The 24,097-nt window shown below is 41.7% G+C and overlaps 1 protein-coding gene across 1 annotated transcript in view; it reads left to right on the forward strand.

Moving 5' to 3' along the window:
* The first annotated feature begins 1,140 nt into the window (after positions 1-1,140).
* The window catches only part of hip1rb (huntingtin interacting protein 1 related b), a 43,493-nt gene continuing 20,536 nt past the window's right edge, over positions 1,141-24,097 (forward strand). Inside the window, exons 1-11 of the mRNA XM_061766970.1 lie at positions 1,141-1,471; positions 15,008-15,071; positions 15,302-15,444; positions 15,531-15,587; positions 17,620-17,700; positions 17,778-17,854; positions 17,978-18,039; positions 19,154-19,294; positions 19,372-19,429; positions 20,074-20,149; positions 20,971-21,179. Of these exons, the coding sequence (XP_061622954.1) occupies positions 1,391-1,471; positions 15,008-15,071; positions 15,302-15,444; positions 15,531-15,587; positions 17,620-17,700; positions 17,778-17,854; positions 17,978-18,039; positions 19,154-19,294; positions 19,372-19,429; positions 20,074-20,149; positions 20,971-21,179 (1,049 nt within the window). The 5' untranslated portion in view covers positions 1,141-1,390. The remainder of the gene's footprint in view (positions 1,472-15,007; positions 15,072-15,301; positions 15,445-15,530; positions 15,588-17,619; positions 17,701-17,777; positions 17,855-17,977; positions 18,040-19,153; positions 19,295-19,371; positions 19,430-20,073; positions 20,150-20,970; positions 21,180-24,097) is intronic.

Genomic DNA, 24,097 nt, shown 5'->3' on the forward strand with positions numbered 1-24,097 from the left:
AGTTGGACACCAGTGGGCTAGTCATAGGCCTATATGATGTCATCGTCAGTAGCGTACAATTGTACGATGGAGCGAGACTAGATTTTATATATTTATGGGTGTTTATTTGATTTCGGGAACTTTTGGTTTTCGTTTCTGTCATCACCACCTCACTGCACAATGTGATGACGTGATGGTAATGACATTTCAAAGTTTTTAGCTAACTGTGCTATGCTGGTAGAGTTATCTTAAATTGTTATTTTAGCTAGCTAGTCCTGTACAACATTTTTATATGATTATCAAGTTTTTACAGGAAAATCTTTAAACATTAACACTACAAGTCGTCTGCAAATGACATGCAATAAAAATATAATGTGACTTTAGGGTACAAATGAGGAAAAAACTTCCTCTTCCAGTTATCAAAATGTCCGACTTCTCCCTGGCCGAGCATGTGCTTGATTGACAAGACAAAATGACATGGGAATTAAAGATTCACATTTTGAATAAACTTTATTGATCTGAAAATGGTCAATGTGGCGGTAATGACAGCAACTTTAAGGGACAGACATATTTTAGTAAAAATAAAAGACATAATTTTAAATGTTTTGTATACATGATGAGAAATCATTAATTCTATTATATTTTAAAGAATTTATGGTAAAAGTTACACCATTTTAGCATTTTTTTAGTAGAAATATAGAGCTTCATATAAGGTTAGGACAGGGTGAAAACTGTAAAATACCACCGTAAAACCGCTCAGAAAATGTCAAAATATACTAATATTAACATGAAATTTTAGACAACACGCCCACTGCTGGTTATTGAAAAAAATCTATTAAAATATATTTTTTCTTTCAATTTTACATCAAGGACACATAAAGGCCCGTAATCAAATAAACACCCATATATATGTGTTTATTTGATTACGGGCCTTTATGTGTCCTTGATGTAAAATTGAAAGAAAAAATATAAATATAAAAAAATATATATATATATATAGAGAGAGAGAGAGAGAGAGAGAGAGAGAGAGAGAGAGAGAGAGAGAGAGAGGAAACTTTTAAGGGTTGAAATAATAAACTATCTATAAAAATAAACGTGAGATGAAAATGAGGGGGTGGCATGCTGGAGGCAGATTGTGATTACGTCATGACGTATTCAACCACCTTTTGGAGGGGGAGGATCATCCGGAACACGGCAGACCGACTACATTTCCTCCTCTTGGCCGTGCTTCATCACCGGCGAGGCGGATTGGGAATGTGTCGGTCTTACTAAAGGCGGCGACGACGACGACGACGACGAAAGAGCGGTCATTGCAAGGCGAGCCCGTGTGCCGTTATTCATATCTCTTTTTCTGTTGTTGGATTTTTTTTATGGGGATTCGGGACGCTTGAGTCCGCATCGGAAGTGGAGGATGAACATTTCGTCTCGGGTCAAGACCAGGCGGACTGAGGCCAGCCTCGGAGCCGAGAGGGAACACTTTGACAAGCAGCAGGTAAGGACATTTGTAAGGTTGTTTGCTGGCGCTTTTTGAACCAACGTAAAAATGCGTGTGTGTGCTCTCAGTGGCCCACAATGACCTTGTGTTTGCCAATTACGCCACAATGGAGAGTTCACCTGTGTTTTAATTAACTGGACTAACGTTCCTTCTAATTGAGCCACAATGGAGGACTAACATGCGATTTAGCTGGCCCGAAATGGAGGGTTCACCTGCGTTGCAAATTGCAGTTGACCCAAAAAGGTAGGACTCAGCTGTGCTCTTGGTAACCCAAAATGGAGGCGTCACCTGTGTCTTAAGTGACCCAAAATGGAGGGCTCACCTGCGTTTACATTAACCCCAAATATAGAATTAACTGTGTACTAATTGATCCAAAACGGGGGCTCACTCTTGTTTCTTTACAAATTTAGGGGCGAAAAATGTCTTTTATTTGAACTCAAAATGGAGGGTACATCTGTGTCCTAATTAACCCAAAGTGAAGGATTCACCTGTGTTTGAATTAATAAAAAAATTAAGGCTGACATTTCTTTTACTCTACCCAAAATGGAGGATTCACGTCTCTTAATTGACCCATATTGGAGGGTTCACCTCTGTCATACTTGACCCAACATGGAGGGCTCGCTTGTATTTTAAATGACTCAAAAAAAAAAAGACAGTTCTCCTCTAAAGTTGTCCAACTGATCTTGTTGGTCCTGTTTGGCCAGCACTGTTCGCTTTAGTCATTTGTCACAGTTTCAAGATGTGGTACAGCCTGCATCTCCATTATGTTCCAGCTGTACTTGCGAGTGTGTTGATGACTGAAGGAAAGACTTTGAATTTTTATCTCCACCACGGATGTTTAGTTGACATTGTTTGTGTGATAGGGGGATGATGCAAAATATTACTTACGTGCTTTTTAAGACTTGCAAGAGAGAAAAATAGGTAATGACAAAATGCCGATATAGTGTGTGTGTGTGTTTATACACGTTGGGGCTGCTCCAAATTAGGATTGTTTGGTGTTGGTGGTGGTCTCTCTGTCACTCCCCACATTCGTCTAACACGAGGTCGACAAAAGTCGGGAGTGGAACGTGATCTGATGTGGATAAAATGTGGTTTAATTCATTCTAGGTATAATCAAAGCTTCATTAAACTGTACAGATAGTGTTTAGGTGACTTTCACATTTAAGTACAATGAGAAATTAAACACTATAAAACAAAAATTAAGTAAAGCTACTCAGCAATCACAGATGTGTAATGGAGAGGGAACAGGAAAGTGTTTCCACAGCCATACTTTTACATAGTGGCATTTTATAGGTATTGCTGGGCATAAGTGTTCTTTAATGTGTGGTAAAAGTACAGTGGTACCTTGACTTGAATACTAGCAATTGCTCGGCCAATTACTTTTTAAAAATTTATTTATTTTTTCCCAAGCAAAAATTTTAGATATGAGCACTAGATGGTTTGGCAAATAGTGAACAATAAAATAATTTTAAAAAAATGCTGCAAGCTGTTTATTACCCCTCCCAGTTGAAGTTTATCTAAGCATAAAACAAAACGAATTAAACGTTGCATATTTAAAACAACCACAACTTTGCCTTTGGAAAGTCTGCTAGCTTAATGTTAACACACAATGCAGCAGATATTTGAACACTGCAGCAACACTTGTCGACAGATGTAATACTCACAGGCATATTCTTTATCCTCTGCGAAAAACTCAAAATTACTGCAACTTACTACGCAGTTGTGACTGTCTTCTTCGTGTTGTCACGTATGTATGTATTGGGCTGGAATGGATTAATGGCATTTCCATTTAATTTTGGAAATATGATAGTCTTTTGAGTTAGGAGCATTGTCACAGAACAAATTAAAATTGCAAGTCAGGGCACCCCTGTAGAGTGTGTAGGAGGTATCCTGCGTTGTCTTGTGATCAAGTTGCTGATTCATGCAGCTACGATCCTCTGCTGTACTGCTCTATGCTCATCTCAAGGTGAAACAGCACACACACACACTATTCTCTATATACTTTGTGTGTGTGAGTGAGAGAGTGCAGTATTTGCTTTCCCTTGGTCTTGTTGCCCGAGTGGGCACCCATGAGGTGAGGCGAAGGGGGGTGGGGGGCATGAAGGTTGTAGATAAACAGTCTCTGAGTGGGAGTAGAGTGGAGAACAGCACACACTTAATGCCTTTGGCCTTGTCCTGTTAATTAAAAGGGGCAATGTTGAGTTAACTTGCTGTTTGTGTGGATAGTTTCTCTCCCACAGTGGTAATGTGTCAACACATAACATGAGCAGACCTCTCAATATACACTTTTATGACACGTTTGTTGTTTCCAAAACGTTCAAATTATATAACTGAAAACACACATTGGACAAATAAATAAATACAAAATCAGCAATGTGTCACTGTCCCATTAAAAAAAGAATAAACATTTTTTTTTTTGGGGGGGGGGGGGGGTCGTCTTCTGCTGACTTTGGGCGAGAGGTGGTGGAGTGCACCCTGGACTGGTTACCGGCCAATTGTCCGGCAGAATAGGGTTCATTCCATCTAAAATCACCCATAAATTTTCCTTTGGTTCTTCAAATTTTGACTTTTGGTTGGAAATGGAAGGAAAAGACGAGAACAAAACATTTTTGTTCTAAACCTCCTTATTAGATCTATAGGTTAACAAACATTCAACTAGTTAGAGATACCCCATGACTTTAAACATCTATATCTTTGAAACTACACCACTTGAGATGAATGTTTTTCTGCAAAGGGATCAGGATGACTGATCAGTGTAAAGGAAAGAATGAATGGGGCCATGCATTGTGAGATTTGGAATGAAAACCTCCTTCCATCATCAAGGGCAGTGAAAATGAAACGTGTCTGGCTCTTTCATCATGAAAATGATCCCAAACACACCGCCCGGCCAGGAGTCCAACCGAGAGAAAAGTGTAAACCCACCACCCACCCTATTATTATGGTTACCAGGGCCCTGACTGATAACCATTAGCCCTGTACCGTGATTGTGTGTGGTGGGGTGTAGTGCATTCAAATTGGAGAAACTGGTGGGTCACAGGGCAATAATGACCCGCCACCGTCACCCCCACCCAGGCCGGCCAGCTCCCCAAAGGATATGTGAATGTGTGTAGTGCATTAAAAATCTCCGGGAGAGAAGTATGGCGGGCCAGAGAGAAGGCCGGAGTGCTGGGACACCCGACCAAGTGTCCTCCCCACAGACGGGCGTATGATTCATTAAAAACTGGAGGACCGGCAGAGCAGTAGGGGGGGGGGGGGCGAAATCATACCGACACAGATGTGTCAGCGCCCGGCCCCCGCCCCACCATACCTGGTGCCAGTCCCCCAGGGGACCCTGAATGACATATGAGTGTGCCCAATGTATGGCGTATGTACAGTGTGGGTATTAAAAAATGTGCAGTGTGTGTGAAGTAATAAGCTATACTCCTGTGTGTCCGGCCTGACCGGCCGGCAGACGTCAGAGAAGAGGGGGGAAGTAGGGCCGGGCATTTCCCAAATCCGAGCGACCCCTGACCCCGACTCCCACAGGGAGCCGGGCCAAAAAAAAAAGCCTGCATGGCTCAAATAAAGGGCGCCCAAACTATGAACATCCACCCCCCCAGCAGCCTGTAGTACAGACCAAAATGAACACTCGACCCGGGGCTCCTCACAACCAGCAACAACATCAAACCCACGAGCCAAAAGGCAATGCGTATGGAAACAACCCAACCGACCCAACACCCATCCATCAATGTCCCAGCTCAGCGGCAAATACAGCATCACAACTACAGTCACAGAGAAATGGAAACCGAGAAATGCTTACATTTTTGGTGCCTGACTACAATGTCCCATCTTACAGCACACAATGACAGTTGTGTCATAAAGTGACAGGTGTTGTTTTCTGTTTTGTGATATGTAAGACAAGATGAGACCAGGTGGCTTGTTGAAGAGAAAAACATACGCAAGGCTGAGTGCTCCCACTAATTACAATTACCAAATTCAGCGTAATGGTGAGCTTTATTTTTAATAATTTTGTTTTTGTTTCTTTGCGGGTCCATCAAAATACCTGTATGTCTGTAGGGTTGGGGACTGCTGAAATTTGCTGAAAAAATTAAGAACGCGCACGACCCTAGTGAGGATAAGCGGTAAAGAAAATGGATGGATGGAAATATTAAGGACGTTATCGATTAATCGACTTTGACTTGACTTTTATTACATTTTATAGTTGACTACAAAAAATTCATTTAACCCCTAGTTGCCATGCATGTTGAGCTAATCGGTGTGCAGGTCAGAGCTGTTTGTGAGCCAGCACTCCTGCTGTTGTTGATTTAAGCTGATAAGGAGCCGTGCTATCGTATCTCAAGAGTTTTCATCCAGCGAGCGGGAGTGTTTTTAAATTTTTAATAGGCACTCCCAACTCTGACCTGTACAACATCCACGTGGTTTGCAAGCAGACCTGCTGCTAAAGAGCACAGATGACAAAGTACCGGAAATGGCAAGGATGGAGGGCATGAAGAAACGCGGGGTGAGTGGATGGTGACAATAATTTGAGTTGGCAACCCACCTTATGGCGGGCCTGTGATGCTCATGGTGGGGTTGGGTGGGCGGAGGGGATTAGGGAGGGAAAGCCTTAACTATCACTTGTCCTCTCGGCTGTTCCAGGAGGTACGTACCATGACAGTCGAGCATGCTCCTGTGGAATGTTTTTGCTAAATGACTCTGTCAAATGAAATATTTGAACTTTTTATCTGTGAGGTCTCCATAATGTGTGGACTTGTGCCATTAGTGACCACGACTCAGCTGTAGGGTTTTCTGACATTGAAATACATTCTTGTTTTATGTTCTCAAGGCCAATACATGAAAAGGTGGGTAGGGACCAGTGTTGCCACAGTTACCTTGAAAAAGTAACTTGGTTACTTTACTGATTACTTGATTTTGAAAGTAACTAAATTAGAAATATTCAAATATTCATGTTTTTATTTTAAGCAATACAAGAACGGCCGATCATTCATGCTGATGTTTCCATAAAGACATTTGAATTTGTGGCTGGGCGAAGAGGGGAGTGTTGGTGGTGAGCAAGCCGGTGAGCGAACATTGGAAAGGAAGATGGGTAGAGTTTGCAGGTGTTAACCCATCGCAATAACCGTGTTTCCACCTGCGGCCAAACCGCACCTGCTTGCTCATCTGTCTGCTTAAGCTGCAAGCGAGTCTGCTGCTTCGTAGGCCACTGGGTCTTGCCGCCAGCGTCATAGTTACAAACTCACTGTCGGTGATCATAATTTCAGTAAGTGCTGGCAATCATATGCTAATTCATTGCGGATAATAACCATTTTTGGTCAAAATGTCCATGACTGTCATGAGCCAATGCAACAGCAGCCGCTTGGCTAGTGGCTGCTCCTGGCAACCAGCGCGCCGCTGAATGATACTGCTCTAAATATATATTTTTTTTATATCAGACCGATCGGTGTCATTTTTTTCCAATATTGGGCTCGGTGTGATAATTATTGTGCATCCCTGATGACAATACACGATATAGAGGGACAAAATTAAAAAGTTTTTGTTTTTAGATATTTTGAGCCATTTAGTCAGTGATCTGTGGTCATCATGGCAACGGCAGAGAGGCGAGGGTAGCTTCACAATAGTGTGAGTGATGCTGCAGTGTGGCACGCTTGCCTCATAAACAATGGGTTTGCCCTACTCTACTGTTCACTTATTTTTATTTTCAGCTCTCCAAGTGGTTGAAATCACTCTCCGTTTCCGCGTAGCTTCGCTGCTCAGCGCCATCTGTCGAGGTGTCTGAGCCAGGCTCTGTGTGCCAAGCACCCCCCCCCCCCCCCCCCCCGCACCACACACACACTCACACAAATAACCTCCTTCCTCCCCAACTTGCAACCCATGTATTTAGCCTCTTTCCCTCCCCCAACCAACAAGCCCCTTATTGTCACACCAGCCTGCGCACCACCCTGCCAAACACGCCCCGTGTAAACGAGCGAGCGTGACCATACAATTTGCGTCATTGGCAAGTCAAAGGGAGGGGTCTCCTGTTGTATTAACCCTCTCAACACTGACTTACTGCCACAGAAGCCCCACTGTTCTTAATGCACGAATATGGACTAAAGTGGTCATTCTCAAACTGGGGTGTGCAAAATATTTTGCCATAAATTATGTTGTAGTTTGTAAGGCCATACTTGCATATCGTTAGCCTAATAGCATAGTTGCCCAAGTCATATTTAAACGTTTTTGGAAAACACGAAACAGCTCTTTTTTTGGATTGGGTAACAGTAAGTTCATTACTTGGGCATTTGTGCTTTTATGCTAACAATGAGGACGAGTGCACCAATAAAGAAAACGTAATAAACCAATCACTCCTTCCAACCTTAGCTTTGGGTCAAGTGAAATCCCCTGATGTGATTGTGATTCAACATTACATAAATCTGATATCCCTGAATGCATGCAGCATTTCTAGCTAACAGCGATGGATAAATGTAGCCGTTTTCAGCTAATTAAAACATCAGTTCCAAGATCAAGATGAAATACAGTAAAGCATTCAACTGTCTTTTTCCAAGCCAAATAAATGTTTCTTTTTTCTGTTGTGTTGGTCTGTGCTGGACATTGTCTTGAGATGCAGGGCTGAAGTTTCCCTGCTTTTTTCCTTGAAGTGCCTCTTTCCAGTCTTAAAACAGGTTTCTCCTTGAAGCGTGATTCAATGTGACATCACTGAAAGAGGTTTGCTTATGAAGCTTTGTGACATGATGATTGGGTATGGTCAAGTTTCTTGCTATTTAACACATCACGTGTGTTTAGAGTTAGACGTTTTAAAGAAGAAATAATTCTTACGGCGTTTTGAGGGTTAACATGATAGTTATGTTTAATTGCCGTTAGGATTATCAGAGAACCCTTGTAAAAATGTCTCCCCTGGAGCTGGGAAACCCTGGACTCATACAGTTTGACAACCCCTTTACTAAGGTTTTGGGCCACATGGCCATCAACCACAACTAAAAATGGATGAAAATATGGAACGTTCAGAATTCAGGGGCAACGAAAAGATGTTGTCTAACCACCCATTGATTATTTTATGTATTTGTTCTATAACTTTTGCACAGTAATGGGAATGGTTAAACTTTTAAGGATGAACATTTGCTGGGGAAGAGAGAGAGAGGAAAAGCAGAGATTAAAGCCACGTGGATTAATACCTTGCCTGGATGAGGGTTTTATATAATACCAGGCTGATGTAGATGTCATTTTGCTTGCACACAAAGACACACACACACAGTGTGTTGAGTTAAAGAGCAGGAACAGAACATAAGAATAAAATGATTGTCACTAATTATCACAACTTGGAAACTGTGCGTGCAGCTGTTTTTTTTCCCTCTCTTTCCTCTTATTAAATAATTTTACAATGGTCACAGTTTGAAATAAGACAAGGCTGAGGGAGGTTTTGCTTTATTGTTTTCTGTTTAAAGTGATGTTTTATCATTTTCCACATTCAATGTTACACAAAAGACAGTTTAATAGCGTTATTGTATCCTAACAATTGGTGGATGCCCATTCTGGTGGTCTACAACCATAGATTTCTAGTTAATCAACGTAACTGTGATGTTGCAAGACAAATGTTACAAGCAAAATTTGGTGTGTCTCCTCCTTCCTTCCTGTCACCCTTTCATGGTTGACTCTTGTTTGTCCTGCTGGACCGGTTGTGGAGGGCATTCAGTCTCCAATGGCTTACCATCCACACATTGCTTTGAAGAGCATATCTCACGGCCTGGGCATCAGACCTGTTTGACTCAAGTATGTGTCGTATCATGCAAATCAGCATTTTTAGCAGTTAATCACCACACCGCACAAATCTCCACCAACAATTTGGGTTCCATCAATCACAGCAAGTTGTCCAGGTTCTGAAGGAGCAAAGCAGCCCAAGACCATAACATTACCACCACAATGTTTCACTCTTGGTATGATCTTTTTCTGAAATGCTGTGCTACATTTACGCCAGATGTAACGACACACACACACACGCGCACACACACACACTTTTCAAAAAGCTCAACTTTCATCTCATCAGTCCTTATTCTACCTAAAGTATTGGGAAGCATTCCGATGTTTTTTTGCAAAAGGCAAGCCTTTGTTCTTTTTAGTCAGAGGTCATCTTTAGAGGTTGTCCTGAGTTCCTTTGTGGCCTCCCGGATGAGTCATTGCTGTTCTCTTGGGGTAATCGTTGTAGGCCAGCCAGTCCTGGGAAGGTTCACCCCTGTTCCATAATTTCTCCATGCGAGGTTAATGGCTCTCCCTATAGTTCACTTGAATCTTAAAGCTTTAGAAATGGCTTTTGTAACCCTTTCCAGACTGATAGATGTCAATTACTTTATTTCTGGACTATTCTTGAATGTGTTTGGATCGTGTCATTTTGTTGCAGATTTTTTACAAATCTTTTGTCCGACTTAATTTTGTCAGACAGATTGGCTCCAGCACGCCCGCAACCCAAGTGAGGAGAAGCAGCTCAGAAAATGGATGGATGGACAGATTCTGTTTAAGTGATTTCTTGATTGAACAGGTCTGGAGGTAATCAGGCTTGGGTGTGATCAGTGAAAATTAACCAAAAGTTGTGATTGGCCATAATTAATGAATGATTCAAGAAGGGGGGTAATTTATTTTTCACACAGGGCCAGGTAACTGAACTTTTTTTTTTTTTTTTTTTTCCCCCCCCCCTTCCCCCTTAATAAATGAAATTGCCATTTATATTCATTTGGGTTATATTTTTCTATTTTGATTTGTTTGACCTTAAACAAAGTGGGGAACTATGCAAAAATCTAAGAATTTGAGAAGGGGGCCTATACTTTTTCATAGCACTGAATGATTGTCACCACAGGTTATAGCCCAATATCATTTTTGGAGAAACCCTATAATCAGGCCTTTGCTGACTTTCATTGGAAGAGAGGAAAAATGCTGAAATTTGGCCTGATTGTCAGTGTGTGTGTGTGTATCCCCGCTTAAACCATTCATTCATTTTCCGTACCGCTTATCCTCACTAGGGTCGCGGGTGGGGTTGGGCATCGAGAATCGATTGGAACCGGTACTAACTTTCCGGTTGTCCCGGAATCGTTCAAATTTAAACATTTCGGTTTCCAGTTTCCATGCCTACAGTCCGGCAACCCTGAAGAAGAGAGTGGGGAAAACCAACGAAGAACAACGCACATGAAGACGTGCTTGTGCCCAACGACGAAAAAGTGTGTCTTAACTTTGTTAAAATTAATGACCACTCTCCTCAGCGCAACACTTGGAATAAGATTATATTGTGCAAAGGAGGCGTTCACGATGTGTAGAAGTCTGACGTGCTTCCTCCCCCTCAGAGCCTCAGCGCACACCGCGCGGAGCTTCATTAAAGTCAATTAGGTGAGTGAAACAATAAAATACGTCTATCCCAACATTGAGGCAGCTAACAAGGTAAATGATTGGTTGCACTTTTGCACTGATTGTTTTTAGCGTTTATTTTAGTCTTCAAACCAATGTAAGAGCCGATTACGGGGGAAAAAAACTTAACATTGAGCTAAAACTTCACCAAAGGTCAAACCAGCAGCTTTACATCACAATGAATTGGGACAAAATTCACAAACTTTGTCTCGCAGTATCACAAACACTAACCTTGTGCCCCATCGGTTGGTAGGTAAAGGAATCGTTTTCTTGCACTTGGTTCCATTACTTTCGTTTTAAAAATTCACTGGTGTCGTGTGAAGTTACTTTTCGTGCCAAAATGCTGAATTCCCGTGCGTACTCTTCAAAATAAAAGGCTACAAGCTTAAAACAGGAAGTCAAGTTAAAACTTAACATAACATATATATATAAACCATTTGACGTGATAAAACAGTCCCAGATAACTATTTTAACAATGCTATATTTAACTTTTAGCTGAAACGTTAATTAATGAATATTAAGTCAATTGGGTTAGTTCCATACACATTGCCTTTTAGTTCATGGGTTTGATATTGCGTGGCACGGTGGCCGACTGTTTAGAGCGTCAGCCTCACAGTTCTGAGGAGCGGGGTCAATCCCCGGCCCCGCCTGTGTGGAGTTTGCATGTTCTCCACGTGCCTGCGTGGGTTTTCTCCGGGCACTCCGGTTTCCTCCCACATCCCAAAAACATAATTTAATTGGAGACTCTAAATTGCCCGTAGGTGTGACTGTGAGTGCGAATGGTTGTTTGTTTGTATGTGCCCTGCGATTGGCTGGCAACCAGTTCAGGGTGTACCCCGCCTCCTGCCCGATGATAGCTGGGATAGGCTCCAGCATGCCCGCGACCCTAGTGAGGAGAAGCGGCTCAGAAAATGGATGGATGGATGGATGGATGGTTTGATATTGCTACTGGTTATAAAGAACCCAGAGTCAGATGTTCATTTTAGCCTATGCTGCGGGCTGCTAAGAAAATGGATGTTCGTAATTTGGACACCCTTTATTTAAACCATACAAACCTTTTTTACCCGGCTCCCTAAAATAATCTGAATCAAGAATCGTTTAGAACCAGAATCGAAATAAGGAACTGGAATCGCTCAAATTCAAACGATGCCCAACTCTAGTTGCGGGCGTTCTGGAACATATCCGGGTATCTTTGGGCGAAAGGCGGGGTACAACATTAACTGGTCGCCAGCCAATCGGAGGGCACATATAAACAAACAACTCACATAACTTGTAAGTGGCGATGGCAGTCATCATAGATCGATGAGGAAAAAATTAACTTCAATGATTTTAGCAAATTGCTGCAATATAGCAGCAATATAATGCGTACTATTGACTTGACAATTTTTGGGGTAAAAAATGTGCATTATACACGAGAAATTACGTTATGTCTTATGGCCCCAACCGTGTTCACTGGAACGTTCAGAAGCTTAGATATCCGCCTGTAACCAATGCCATTATGTTTTGCAACAATTAGTTTGCGATTGTCTTGAGAGAGCTCTCTGCTCTTACCCATCATGAGATGTCTTGACTCACACTTTGGCAATGGGACCTTTTTGTACGCCATCAATTAGGACTGAACCAGCTGATATTAATTTGCGCTGACAAAGGGGTTGGATTCAGCAGTCCAGCCTGAGAACATTAGTAGTTTGGATGGTGCTGTTTGTATATTCTGTATTTAATACAGAGTAGGGAGCCAACTCTTCTCACCTTTGTACAGGGTTTGCGTTTTTTCTATTTATTGTCAAAGTGTTTTTCATACAGATATTTGCTGTAATTATGACTTTCCTACTATGTTAGCTAGGGTTGCATGATGGGGAGGAAAAAAAAACCCAAACTTTTTTCCATCCATTTTCTGAGCCGCTTATCCTCACAAGGGTCGCGGGAGTGCTGCAGCCTATCCCAGCCATCATCGGTCAGGAGGCGGGTACACCCTGAACTGGTTGCCAGCCAATCAAGGGTACATATAAACGAACAACCATTCGCACTCACATTCACACCTACGGGAAATTTAGAGTTAACCTACCGTGCATGTTTTTGGGATGTGGGAGGAAACCGGAGTGCCCGGAGAAAACCCACGCAGGCGTGGGGAGAACATGCAAACTCCACACAGGTGGGGCCGGGGATTGAACCCCGGTCCTCAGAACTGTGAGGCAGACGCTCTAACCAGTCGGTCACTGTGCCGTTTAAAAAAAAAAAAAAAAAAAAAAAAATTTTTGTAACCCTGCGATATATATTGCAATGTGAGGTAAAATACAGTAACATACTTGTGATGTGAAAACTAGCACACATTTTTCTTTTTTCCCTCCAAGTATTTTTTGGGCAGTTTATAATGGCTTCAGTAGAAAATAAACCATGCTCAACAGCAGGGGCGTCAGGGGTTTTATGGACAGGGCAAGAGGAGATGCACAGGTTGTGAGCGATTGTAGTGCAAAAGCACACAATTTCACAAACAGCTAAGACTGAGAAATTGCTTTTTAACATTTTTGGACAGATTTTAAAACAATACCATACTTTGTAAAAGTTCAGTCACCGTTAGATTTGTAATGTTGATATTTCACTTTTTAACACAGTACACAAACGCAGGAAGTATGTTTACAACATTAACCACAAAAAAAAGTGACTGCCACAAAGTCAGCTAACCCCATTATTTAACAAAAAATGTATAGAGAATAATTTCCCTTTGAAGAGTAAACAATGTCATCAAAATCAAATGAAAAGCTGCAATCGCCAGTTACTTGATGGGTGGAAGCATCAATGAATGCCGTCTGTTTTTGAGGGTGACAAATCGATCTATCACTCTGTTGCGACTCAGATGCTGAAGTGTCTTTTGACCGTCCTGCAAGACTATTCTTCCCTTTCATATATTGAAACGTATTTAATTAACTACTGATCAATATCGAGGCTAATGGCATGACTGGCTTACAACACAATAACTGCTTCAAAATATTTTTTAAATCGCAGAGATTACATTTTGGGTTCTTATGTGACAAAAATGGTTGAATAAAAGTATGAATCACTTAAATAAAGTAATATTAATGTAGTCTTGAAAATATCTGGGACAGGTTCATTTGGCTTATCTCGTAGCTCTCGCCAATTTACAATCATTACTCTCCTAAATAAAATTTCACGTTTTATACGATGCACCTTGACTGAAATGTCAATATCCGTATTGAGTTCCATATGATACCTAGACTGCATCACAAATGGCTTTATTCTGTGAAATCCTTTAGACTCAGATTTCCAGTTGTCACTCCCTTGTTTTTCTCTCTTCTCATCCTTCCTAATTCAGTTCAATATTGGTGAAGCAGTGATTATTCTTTTTCTATTATCTATTATCCACTGATGACTACTATAAGTGAATGAGCTCCGCTCCTATTTCATGGTGGGAATTAATGCAAAACGTTCTCTCTATAACCTCCATCTTTATGTAGACAACCACAGCTTCACAATGCATTTTAGACTAAGTGACAAGCTAGTATGTAGTAGCTTGAGACTTTCTGCTGTTAGCTGTGGGCCGGATCTGACTAATCGTTACTGCCAGATGTGATGAAGACTTACTTTCTTGAATCCTTCACATTCTTTTCCTCCTGCTAATTTACCTTTAGTCAGCCATGTGTACAACTCGGGTACGCTAATAGCAGCAGGCAGGTACAGTGGAATCCCGCATACTCGCGGTCCGGCACCTGCAGATTTTCTTTTTTTATTTTTTATTTTTTTTCCCCAATTCTTTTTTATTTTTATTATTTTTTTTTTATTATTATTATTTTTTTTCTTCTTTCTTTTCACTTTGTGGTTTTTTTGGGGTGGATCAATTCCAAAAAACATTTTTGTCTGTTTATCTCCACTTGTTCAAGATTTGTTTGGGGTTAAAAAAAAAATAAAATAATAAAAACACAACCAAATCATTTTGGGGGGACTTAAGAACCTTTCAGTGGGGCCAAAGGCCTCCTAAAATAGACCTAACGACGTGCTGTAGTTTTTCCAGTGTACAGCTTACAATTTTTCATAGAAAATGCCAGTGTCCAAGCTAAGCCTTAACCATAACCTAACTGAATAATAAAATTTCTGTGCAATTGTCTGATCTTTTTTTTTCTCTTCCCTTTTCAGCTGAGCAGCATTAGCAAAGCCATCAACTCCACCGAAGCACCTGTGAAGGAGAAGCATGCACGACGTATCCTTTTTTTTTTTTTTTTTTTTAAACACCAAACCAATAGTCCAAATCTTAATGTCAGGAAGTATTAGATTCCTTCCTCTCAACTAGTACTGTATGCAGCAGGAAATGGATAAGCAGTAAAGCACATTAAAACTGTTCACAAGGCAATTGGAGAGAACCCATCAGTTCCCTCTGCAGTTGAATCTTTTTGGTGATCGTTTGAGCGTGCTTAACAGAGAACTCATCAGGCATCATCCTGGGCAGTCATCGGGAGAAGGGGGCCTTCACTTTCTGGTCCTACGCCCTGGGTTTCCCCCTGGCCACCAGCTCCGTCCTCAGCTGGAAGTTTTGTCACGTGCTGCACAAAGTGCTGCGCGATGGCCACCGCAATGTAAGGCCCTTGTTGCCCCTCATCTTAAAAAAAAACAAAAAAAAAAGTACATTAAATATTTAAGTATTTATGGGCTTTCACCACAGGTGTTACAAGACTGCATGAGACATTTCAGCTCTATTGTGGAACTTGGCCAGCTTTGGGTAAGTCTGTGTCTCATAGTAGGCAAATTTATTTGTATAGTATCATTCATACACAAGGCACATCCACAGTGCTTTTTAGAGACAAGGGTTTAATCATTAAAAACATTAAAAGGAAAGGAGTCAAGATGTCTTCCCACTCCTTTTTGAACATGGAAAACGGCAAATACACAGAGAATGCGGCTTCACTTTTATTACTGGTAGTTCCTCTTCTGGAAATGCTCAATAAACCTTGTGGTCTGGAAGTTTCATTGAGAACACATTTTTCAGGTGATATTAAGCAGACTTCGTCACAGCTTTTAGGTGTCTTTTAAAATTCAGGTTCTTGACAGTCAATCATCGTAGATGGATGACTTTGATTAAAATGTATTAGATTTTTCCATAAGAACAGTGATCCCGGTTTGTCCTTCACCACACACAGTGTCGCTGCTGTTTTTTTTTTTTCAAACAGGTTTTTACAATACAGTTTACAGGCAAGTCCGACTTTAGTTGTACGCCTCAGTGTCGTACCACAAGGCTCGAATTAAGCGGTCTCTCATCGCAGTTTGCGAGTTAAAATTTGCATTTTGCGCCTCAAAAATCATTGAAAAGCAAAACTCCAAATCACAGTTTTACCACGGAGACGTACGCACTCAGGGGCGTACAGTATGTGACACAATGTGGTGCTTACCCCACCAAGGCGTAGGAAGTACGATGTGGAAGTGAAGCTATTGATGGAGTGGGAACACGGCGCTTGCAAGATGCAGCGCTGAATTGAGATGAGGGAAAAAAGACAGACAATGGTGAAAGTGTGGGAGCATTTCATAGTTAAATGCAAGGCGAGCACTCGTTCGTGGTAACACAGACATTTCTGTCTGCTATTCCGCGTCGTGGGACCCAAGAGACGGTGACATTAACATTCAAAAGTGCAATTCAGTGAGATTAACGTTAGTGTACCTTACTAACATAACGATAGACCTGGGGAGCATCTGTTAATTAGGAGTATCGTTGAATGTGGGGCTTGTTTATTACGAAGGTGACAATTGCACTTTAACCAAGCAAAAATATAGTTTATCCAAATAATCGATTGTTCGATGGAATTTTCAGTAGGATACTCGAGTACTAAAATATTCGATAGCTGCAGCCCTATAGGCAACTACCCCGTTATATTGTATTTTTGTTTAATAAAACCCTTGCTTCGGTTCCCTGTGCGTTTAACCTGCAAAAAATTGCTCCTCAAAATGAGAAAGTTGCTCCTCAAATGAAGAAATGATTAGCAAAACTACTCCTCAAAGAAAAAAAAATATTTCAAGCCTTGTGCCATGTTGTGCTGCAACATGACAGGCAGCACTGAGCTCTACAGGATGTAAATGCAGCATAATTAAGAGCAAGAAGAGGCAGTTAATAATAATAATTCATTTTATTTATAGGCACCTTTCAGGGCACTCAAGGTCACCATATAAACATGGTAAACAATATGGGAAATGTTCAAATGAATAGGCAGTCCAGAATAGGTGTGTTATCGTTCCCTACTAAACTGCAGTAATAGTCAATGTTCCCACAGAGCAGAGAGAATATATGCCTGTGAGTATTGATGTATGCTCTGTTTGTATGGGTTGCTGCTCTGTCCGTGATTAACTTTAGTCGCAATTGTTAGGTTTATATTAAAATTACCACAACATCTATGCTAATTTCCGTCAGCCTGTCTGTGGATAATGGAAATTAGTTTAGTTAGACTAAATTATATGGTTTGGTTGAGCATTTTGGTGTTTAAGTATACACTGCTGAATTCTCGCTTTGCCCCCTTTTGGAGAACTGTGCGAGGGACAGTGTCTTGTTTGTTTCCTCAGTGATGTTATACGATAGTCTCCAATTTCTTGACAATAAGAGAGCGAGAACAGCCACTAGGGAATACTTTAAAAGATCTTCATAAGATTGTGTTGTCATACGTTTATGCTCTCTATCGGGGATTTTCACCTATTACTGCTGGGTCTGGACTATATCTCCTGCGATAAATGTAGGTTAACTGTAATGCAAATGTTTTTGTTCTTTCTAGGGCAACCTGCATGACCGATACGGGCAGCTGGTGGCTCTCTATTCCAAGCTGCTTTGCACCAAAATGAAGTTTCACAACAAGGTGAAGGGATGTTGTGTCTCACGTGATATATCTGGCGATACGTTGAATTTGAACACGCGTCTTCCCATTTTCCGCAGCATGCCGAAATCCCCACCAATTTGGAGACCACTGACGAGGTGCTGGAGCGCACGGCAGGGACGGACATCAACAACGTGTGAGTCCATTTAATCTGTTTTAAACGTGTGGCCTTTGTCTCAATTTAGTTTGCTTGATTCCCTTGACATCCTCCGTGTGTGTCTTCTCTCTCTTAACGAGGCTGTCAAATTGTCCCCGGCAGCTTCCAGCTCACAGTGGAGGTGTTCGATTACATGGATGTCGAGTTGAAGTTGGCTGAGACAGGTAAAAACCCTGCTCCTCCAAACACAAGAAACCCGAGCTGCACCTTCATAACAGTCTAGCAGTGATGGTATCCATTCATGTACTAAACTTAAAAGGAAGTATCATACACCAAAGCACTTGTAATGCTGTTTTTTCCCCACATTTGATGAGAGAGGGAGTTTCTGTCATTTGGCCTCCTTTGAATTTGTTTCCTTTTGTATTACCCTAAATTAGCTGCATCTGATGAGGAAATGCCATCCAATTAGAGGACATTAAGTAAATTTCCTTCCGTCCATCTGTAATGGAATGGAAGACGCCCAGGATCTTGTCACAACTACCAACTTTCCATGGGTATTTTTCTGGAATTAATGAGAATGCACTAGAAATGTGCAAAATTTTACTTTAGTCTATATATAATAGGGAATCTATTGAAAGTCCGTCATGTTTAAGTAAAATCCTGGTTAAAGCAACCAGATTTTATGCAAATTCATTTAAATTTTTAATCTCAATCGAAAGCTGGTCAACATGGCCTTAAAATAAAATTTTGAAAAATCAGATTTTGGATTTTATAAAAAAGTTTCCCACTTGCTTATATAAAAAATAAATGACAATGACATTATTCAAAACAAGTTTTGCTTTTATTTTTTCCCCTTAACATTTGCCCTTTTTTTATTGCTTTGAATCCATTTTCCTAAAAATATAGTGACGAAATCGCAAATTTGGCAACGCTGACTCTGCTGTTGTAAACTAGCTCCTCTCTGTTCACACGCTTATTGTTACTGTAAGCAGTGCACGTCAGCGGGGACACACTGAACTAATAACAATAAAAATCCTGTTAATGCTGCGATGCCTTTCAAAAAAACTGAAGCCACTGTAACATTAGACACTTTGAAAATTTCATCCAGTGCATACTACACTCGAACCACACTTTGAAAATCATGGTTAGATTACAATTTGTTTTTCTATTTCTGATTAAAAATGGCAAAAACCAATGACACAGATTTGTCATCTTATTACAAGACTTGTTTTTTTAAGATGACTTAAGGTGTGATTATTGTATATACAGTTGTCGCTTAGAGTACTTAACTTCATTTAGGTTTAAATAAGTGTATCAATGTTCTGATATCCCCCTCAGTGCTGCGACAGCTTAACTCATCCATCGCCATCTCCACGCTCACGTCTGGCCAGTGTCGCCTGTCACCGCTCATCCAGGTTATCCAGGACTGCAGTCAACTCTACCACTTTATGGTTAAGCTGCTGTTCAAGCTTCACGCATGTAAGGACACGTAAAATGTCGGATTAAATATACCAGGGTTGAATGTTGTAAATGAATGAATGTTTGGTGGATTTCAGGTCTACCCGCTGACACTTTACAAGGCCATCGGGATCGGTTCCGGGACCAGTTCCAGAGGTACATACTGGATGTTCAGCCATGTCCTCAGGCTACAAATGGTGTCAAGTCACCGTATCAAATAAAAGAAAGTGTACAACATAAGTCCGCCTCACCCAGTCGACCACTACGCCCATCCCCCTAGCCCCATTGTCACGTGACTATTCACCTCATGTATGACACTGTGAAAGACAAGGTGATTTGAGTAATCTATGTAACTAGGTAAGCAAAATTAGATAGGCTTCTTTTATTTCTTTCTTTCTTTATTTATTTACGTATTGTCTATGTTGAAAAATATATTCATCAAAATTCCATAGAACACAATGCGTTTCCCGAACACGTTAAGAAAAATCTCACGGTACACCACAAAGAAACACAGAAATTTAACAGGTAATTAATTATTGATAGATTGATAGTAAAATGCCTGCATTCTACTTCCAGTCTATCAGCTGAAAGAATAATTTTCTATATAACTATTCAAACGAAAACCTATGCAAACATTCCCCAATAACGTATAAACTTAATTGCTCCCCAATCACTAATGCAGTAACTTTTTTTTTTCTTCTTCTATTAATGCGATGCAAACTCACTCGGAAGACACCCTATAAAATAAAGCATGACTGACTGGTGATGGTTGCCTCCTTTTCCGCCTTTTTGGCCCACAGCCTCAAGACCTTCTTCAACAGAGCCAGAGAGATGATGTACTTCAAGAGGCTCATCCAGATCCCCAGACTGCCTGATGTAAGACTTTGTCACTGTTTACTCACATAATGGACAGCTCATATGTTTCACATAATTCCTGTAATCATCAAACTGGGATGTATAAAAATACCAATGAACACATTCTGTATTTATTACGAGCAGTGGTGCGAAGTAATCAAGTACAAATACATGGTTTCTGAGATTTTACAAGTACAGTGGTGCGTTGACTTCAATTGATTCAGTGACCACACTCGTATCTCCAATCATCTTTCACCTCTGAAATAAATGAAAACGCCATTACTCCATTCCTGTCCCACATTGTGCTGCTCCTTCTGGTATGTGCCTCGCCCACCAGGAGGCAGTATAATACATACAATCACCAAAAACGAGCGTTTCACAACTGACTCAGTAAGCTACAGTAATGTTTTTCGCACAGGATAAAGACGTATGTGTTTTGTCTACATGTGTTGCTGCACTGTTGTATTCTATTGCTTAACGGGTTATAACACCGCAACATTGTTAGTTTTGTTAGCCCTACTATGGTTTAGCATTGTGTGTTAGCATTAAACCAAGTGGACTTTCCTAAGGCAATTCTATGTGGTTGTTTAAAATACTAAATGTGTATTTTTGTTGTTTGACAATCTTCAACTGGGAGCGTCATTAAACAACTTTTTTTGAAGAACTAAAAACTATCTGCCAAACTGCTGCTTGTTATGAAGTGAGTTGAGTTCGCTGCCACCCTCTAGTGCTCATATCTCAAATTTACACAAGTGTCTGTACTTGAGTACAAACTGTGAGCACTTTTCCCACCTCTGATTAATAGGCACGTTCATAATGTATTTCTCTCCTCCCATCGGCAGTCGCCGCCCAACTTTCTGCATGCGGCCTCCCTGGCCAAGCATGTCAAGCTAGTGGTGGTCATCCCCGATGAGGAGGATGGCGAGGATGACGACGACGATCCCGAGCCACTCATTGACGTTAGTGATGCAGTCAGCATGCAGGCTGCCGCACCACAGGCAGACATCTTCGATCAGGCCTTCGGACCACCCAATGGAGGCTTCGACGACAGGTAATAAAGTCCTGGTTGTTTTCTATTATGTGTAATATTACATTTTAGTGAATATCGTCATTAAACCGCAGGACATTTTTCCTCCCTATGCATTCCAATACACAAGCAAATGAAAGCAGAGTGAGAGTAGTTTCGCTACCAAGTGGGGAATTGTTAATTACACTTGCATCAATGACAACTATAAATCAGTGTTTCCCAACCATTACTGAGCCAAGGCACATACTGTATTTAACAAATCTCACTGCAAACCACCAAACAAATGTCATAAAAAGTGAATACATAAGTTAATTGCCATCTTGTGGAAGAGTATTTAATTGTTCGACTGGTTACTAAATGTCGCTAGCATAGATAGATCTTCTTCTTCTTCTTTTCCTTTCGGCTTGTCCCGTTAGGGGTCGCCACAGCGCGTCATCCTTTTCCATGAGAGCCTATCTCCTGCATCCTCCTCTCGAACACCAACTGCCATCATGTCTTCCCTCACGACATCCATCAACCTTCTCTTTGGTCTTCCTCTAGCTCTCTTGCCTGGCAGCTCCATCCTCATCATCCTTCTACCAATATACTCACTCTCTCTCCTCTGGACGTGTCCAAACCATTGAAGTCTGCTCTCTCTAACTTTGTCTCCAAAACATCGAACCTTGGCTGTCCCTCTGATGAGCTCATTTCTAATTTTATCCAACCTGGTCACTCCGAGAGCGAACCTCAACATCTTCATTTCCGCCACCTCCAGCTCTGCTTCCTGTTTTCTATTCAGTGCCACTGTCTCTAATCCATACATCATGGCTGGCCTCACCACTGTCTTATAAACTTTGCCCTTCATCCTAGCAGAGACTCTTCTGTCACATAACACACCTGACACCTTCCTCCACCCGTTCCAACCTGCTTGGACCCGTTTCTTCACTTCCTGACCACACTCACCATTGCTCTGGACGGTTGACCCCAAGTATTTAAAGTCCTCTACCCTTGCCATCTCTTCTCCCTGTAGCCTCATTCTTCCCCCACCACCCCTCTCATTCATGCACATATATTCTGTTTTACTTCGGCTAATCTTCATTCCTCTTCTTTCCAGTGCATGCCTCCATCTTTCTAACTGTTCCTCCAGCTGCTCCCTGCTTTCACTGCAGATCACAATGTCATCTGCAAACATCATGGTCCACGGGGATTCCAGTCTAACCTCATCTGTCAGCCTATCCATCACCACTGCAAAAAGGAAGGGGCTCAGGGCTGATCCCTGATGCAGTCCCACGTCCACCTTAAATTCTTCTGTCACACCGACAGCACACCTCACCGCTGTTCTGCTGCCCTCGTACATGTCCTGTATTATTCTAACATACTTCTCTGCCACTCCAGACTTCCGCATGCAGTACCACAGTTCCTCTCTGGGTACTCTGTCATAGGCTTTCTCTAGATCTACAAAGACACAATGTAGCTCCTTCTGACCTTCTCTGTACTTTTCCATCAACATCCTCAAGGCAAATAATGCATCTGTGGTACTCTTTCTAGGCATGAAACCATACTGTTGCTCGCAAATACTCACTTCTGTCCTGAGTCTAGCCTCCACTACTCTTTCCCATAACTTCATTGTGTGGCTCATCAACTTTATTCCTCTATAGTTGCCACAGCTCTGCACATCACCTTTGTTCTTAAAAATGGGCACCAGTACACTTTTCCTCCATTCCTCAGGCATCTTCTCACGCACTAGAATTCTATTGAACAAGCTGGTCAAAAACTCCACAGCCACCTCTCCTAGATGCTTCCATACCTCCACAGGAATGTCATCAGGACCAACTGCCTTTCCATTTTTCATTCTCTTTAATGCCTTTCTAACTTCCCCCTTACTAATCATTGCCACTTCCTGGTCCACCACACTTGCCTCTTCTACTCTCCCTTCTCTATCATTTTCCTCATTCATCAACTCCTCGAAGTATTCTTTCCATCTACCTAGCACACTGCTGGCACCAGTCAACATATTTCCATCTCTATCCTTAATCACCCTAACCTGCTGCACATCCTTCCCATCTCTATCCCCCTGTCTGGCCAGCCTGTATAGATCCTTTTCTCCTTCTTTAGTGTTCAACATGCCATACATGTCATCATATGCCTCTTGTTTTGCCATTGCCACCTCTACCTTTGCCCTGTGTCGCATCTCAATGTATTCCTTTCGCCTCTCCTCGGTCCTCTGTGTCCCACTTCTTCTTAGCTAACCGTTTTCCTTGTATGATTTCCTGTACTGTGAGGTTCCACCACCAAGTCTCCTTCTCTCCTTTCCTGCCAGAAGATACACCAAGTACTCTCCTGCCTGCTTCTCTGATCACCTTGGCTGCAGTGGTCCAGTCTTCTGGAAGCTCTTCCCGTCCACCGAGAGCCTGTATCACCTCTTCCCGAAAAGCTGCACAACACTCGTCCTGTCTCAGCTTCCACCACATGGTTCTCTTCTCTGCCTTTGTCTTCCTAATTTTCCTCCCCACCACCAGAGTCATCTTACACACCACCATCCTATGCTGTCTAGCCACACTCTCCCCTACCACTACCTTACAGTTGGTAACCTCCTTCAGATTACATCGTCTGCACAAGATGTAATCCACCTGTGTGCTTCTACCTCCGCTCTTGTAGGTCACCCTATGTTCGTGCCTCTTCTGGAAAAAAGTGTTCACTACAGCCATTTGCATCCTTGTTGCAAAGTCTACCACCATATGTCCCTCCAAGTTCCTTTCCTGGATACCGTACTTACCCATCACTTCTTCATCGCCCTTATTACCTTCACCAACATGTCCATTACAATCTGCACCAATTACGACTCTCTCTCTGTCTGGGATGCTCAGAACTACATCATCTAGCTCCTTCCAGAATTTCTCTTTCACCTCTAGGTCACATCCTACCTGTGGGGCATAGCCACTAATCACATTACACATAACACC

The sequence above is a fragment of the Phyllopteryx taeniolatus genome, chromosome 3 (assembly GCF_024500385.1).
Source record: "Phyllopteryx taeniolatus isolate TA_2022b chromosome 3, UOR_Ptae_1.2, whole genome shotgun sequence".
Lineage (NCBI taxonomy): Eukaryota > Metazoa > Chordata > Actinopteri > Syngnathiformes > Syngnathidae > Phyllopteryx > Phyllopteryx taeniolatus.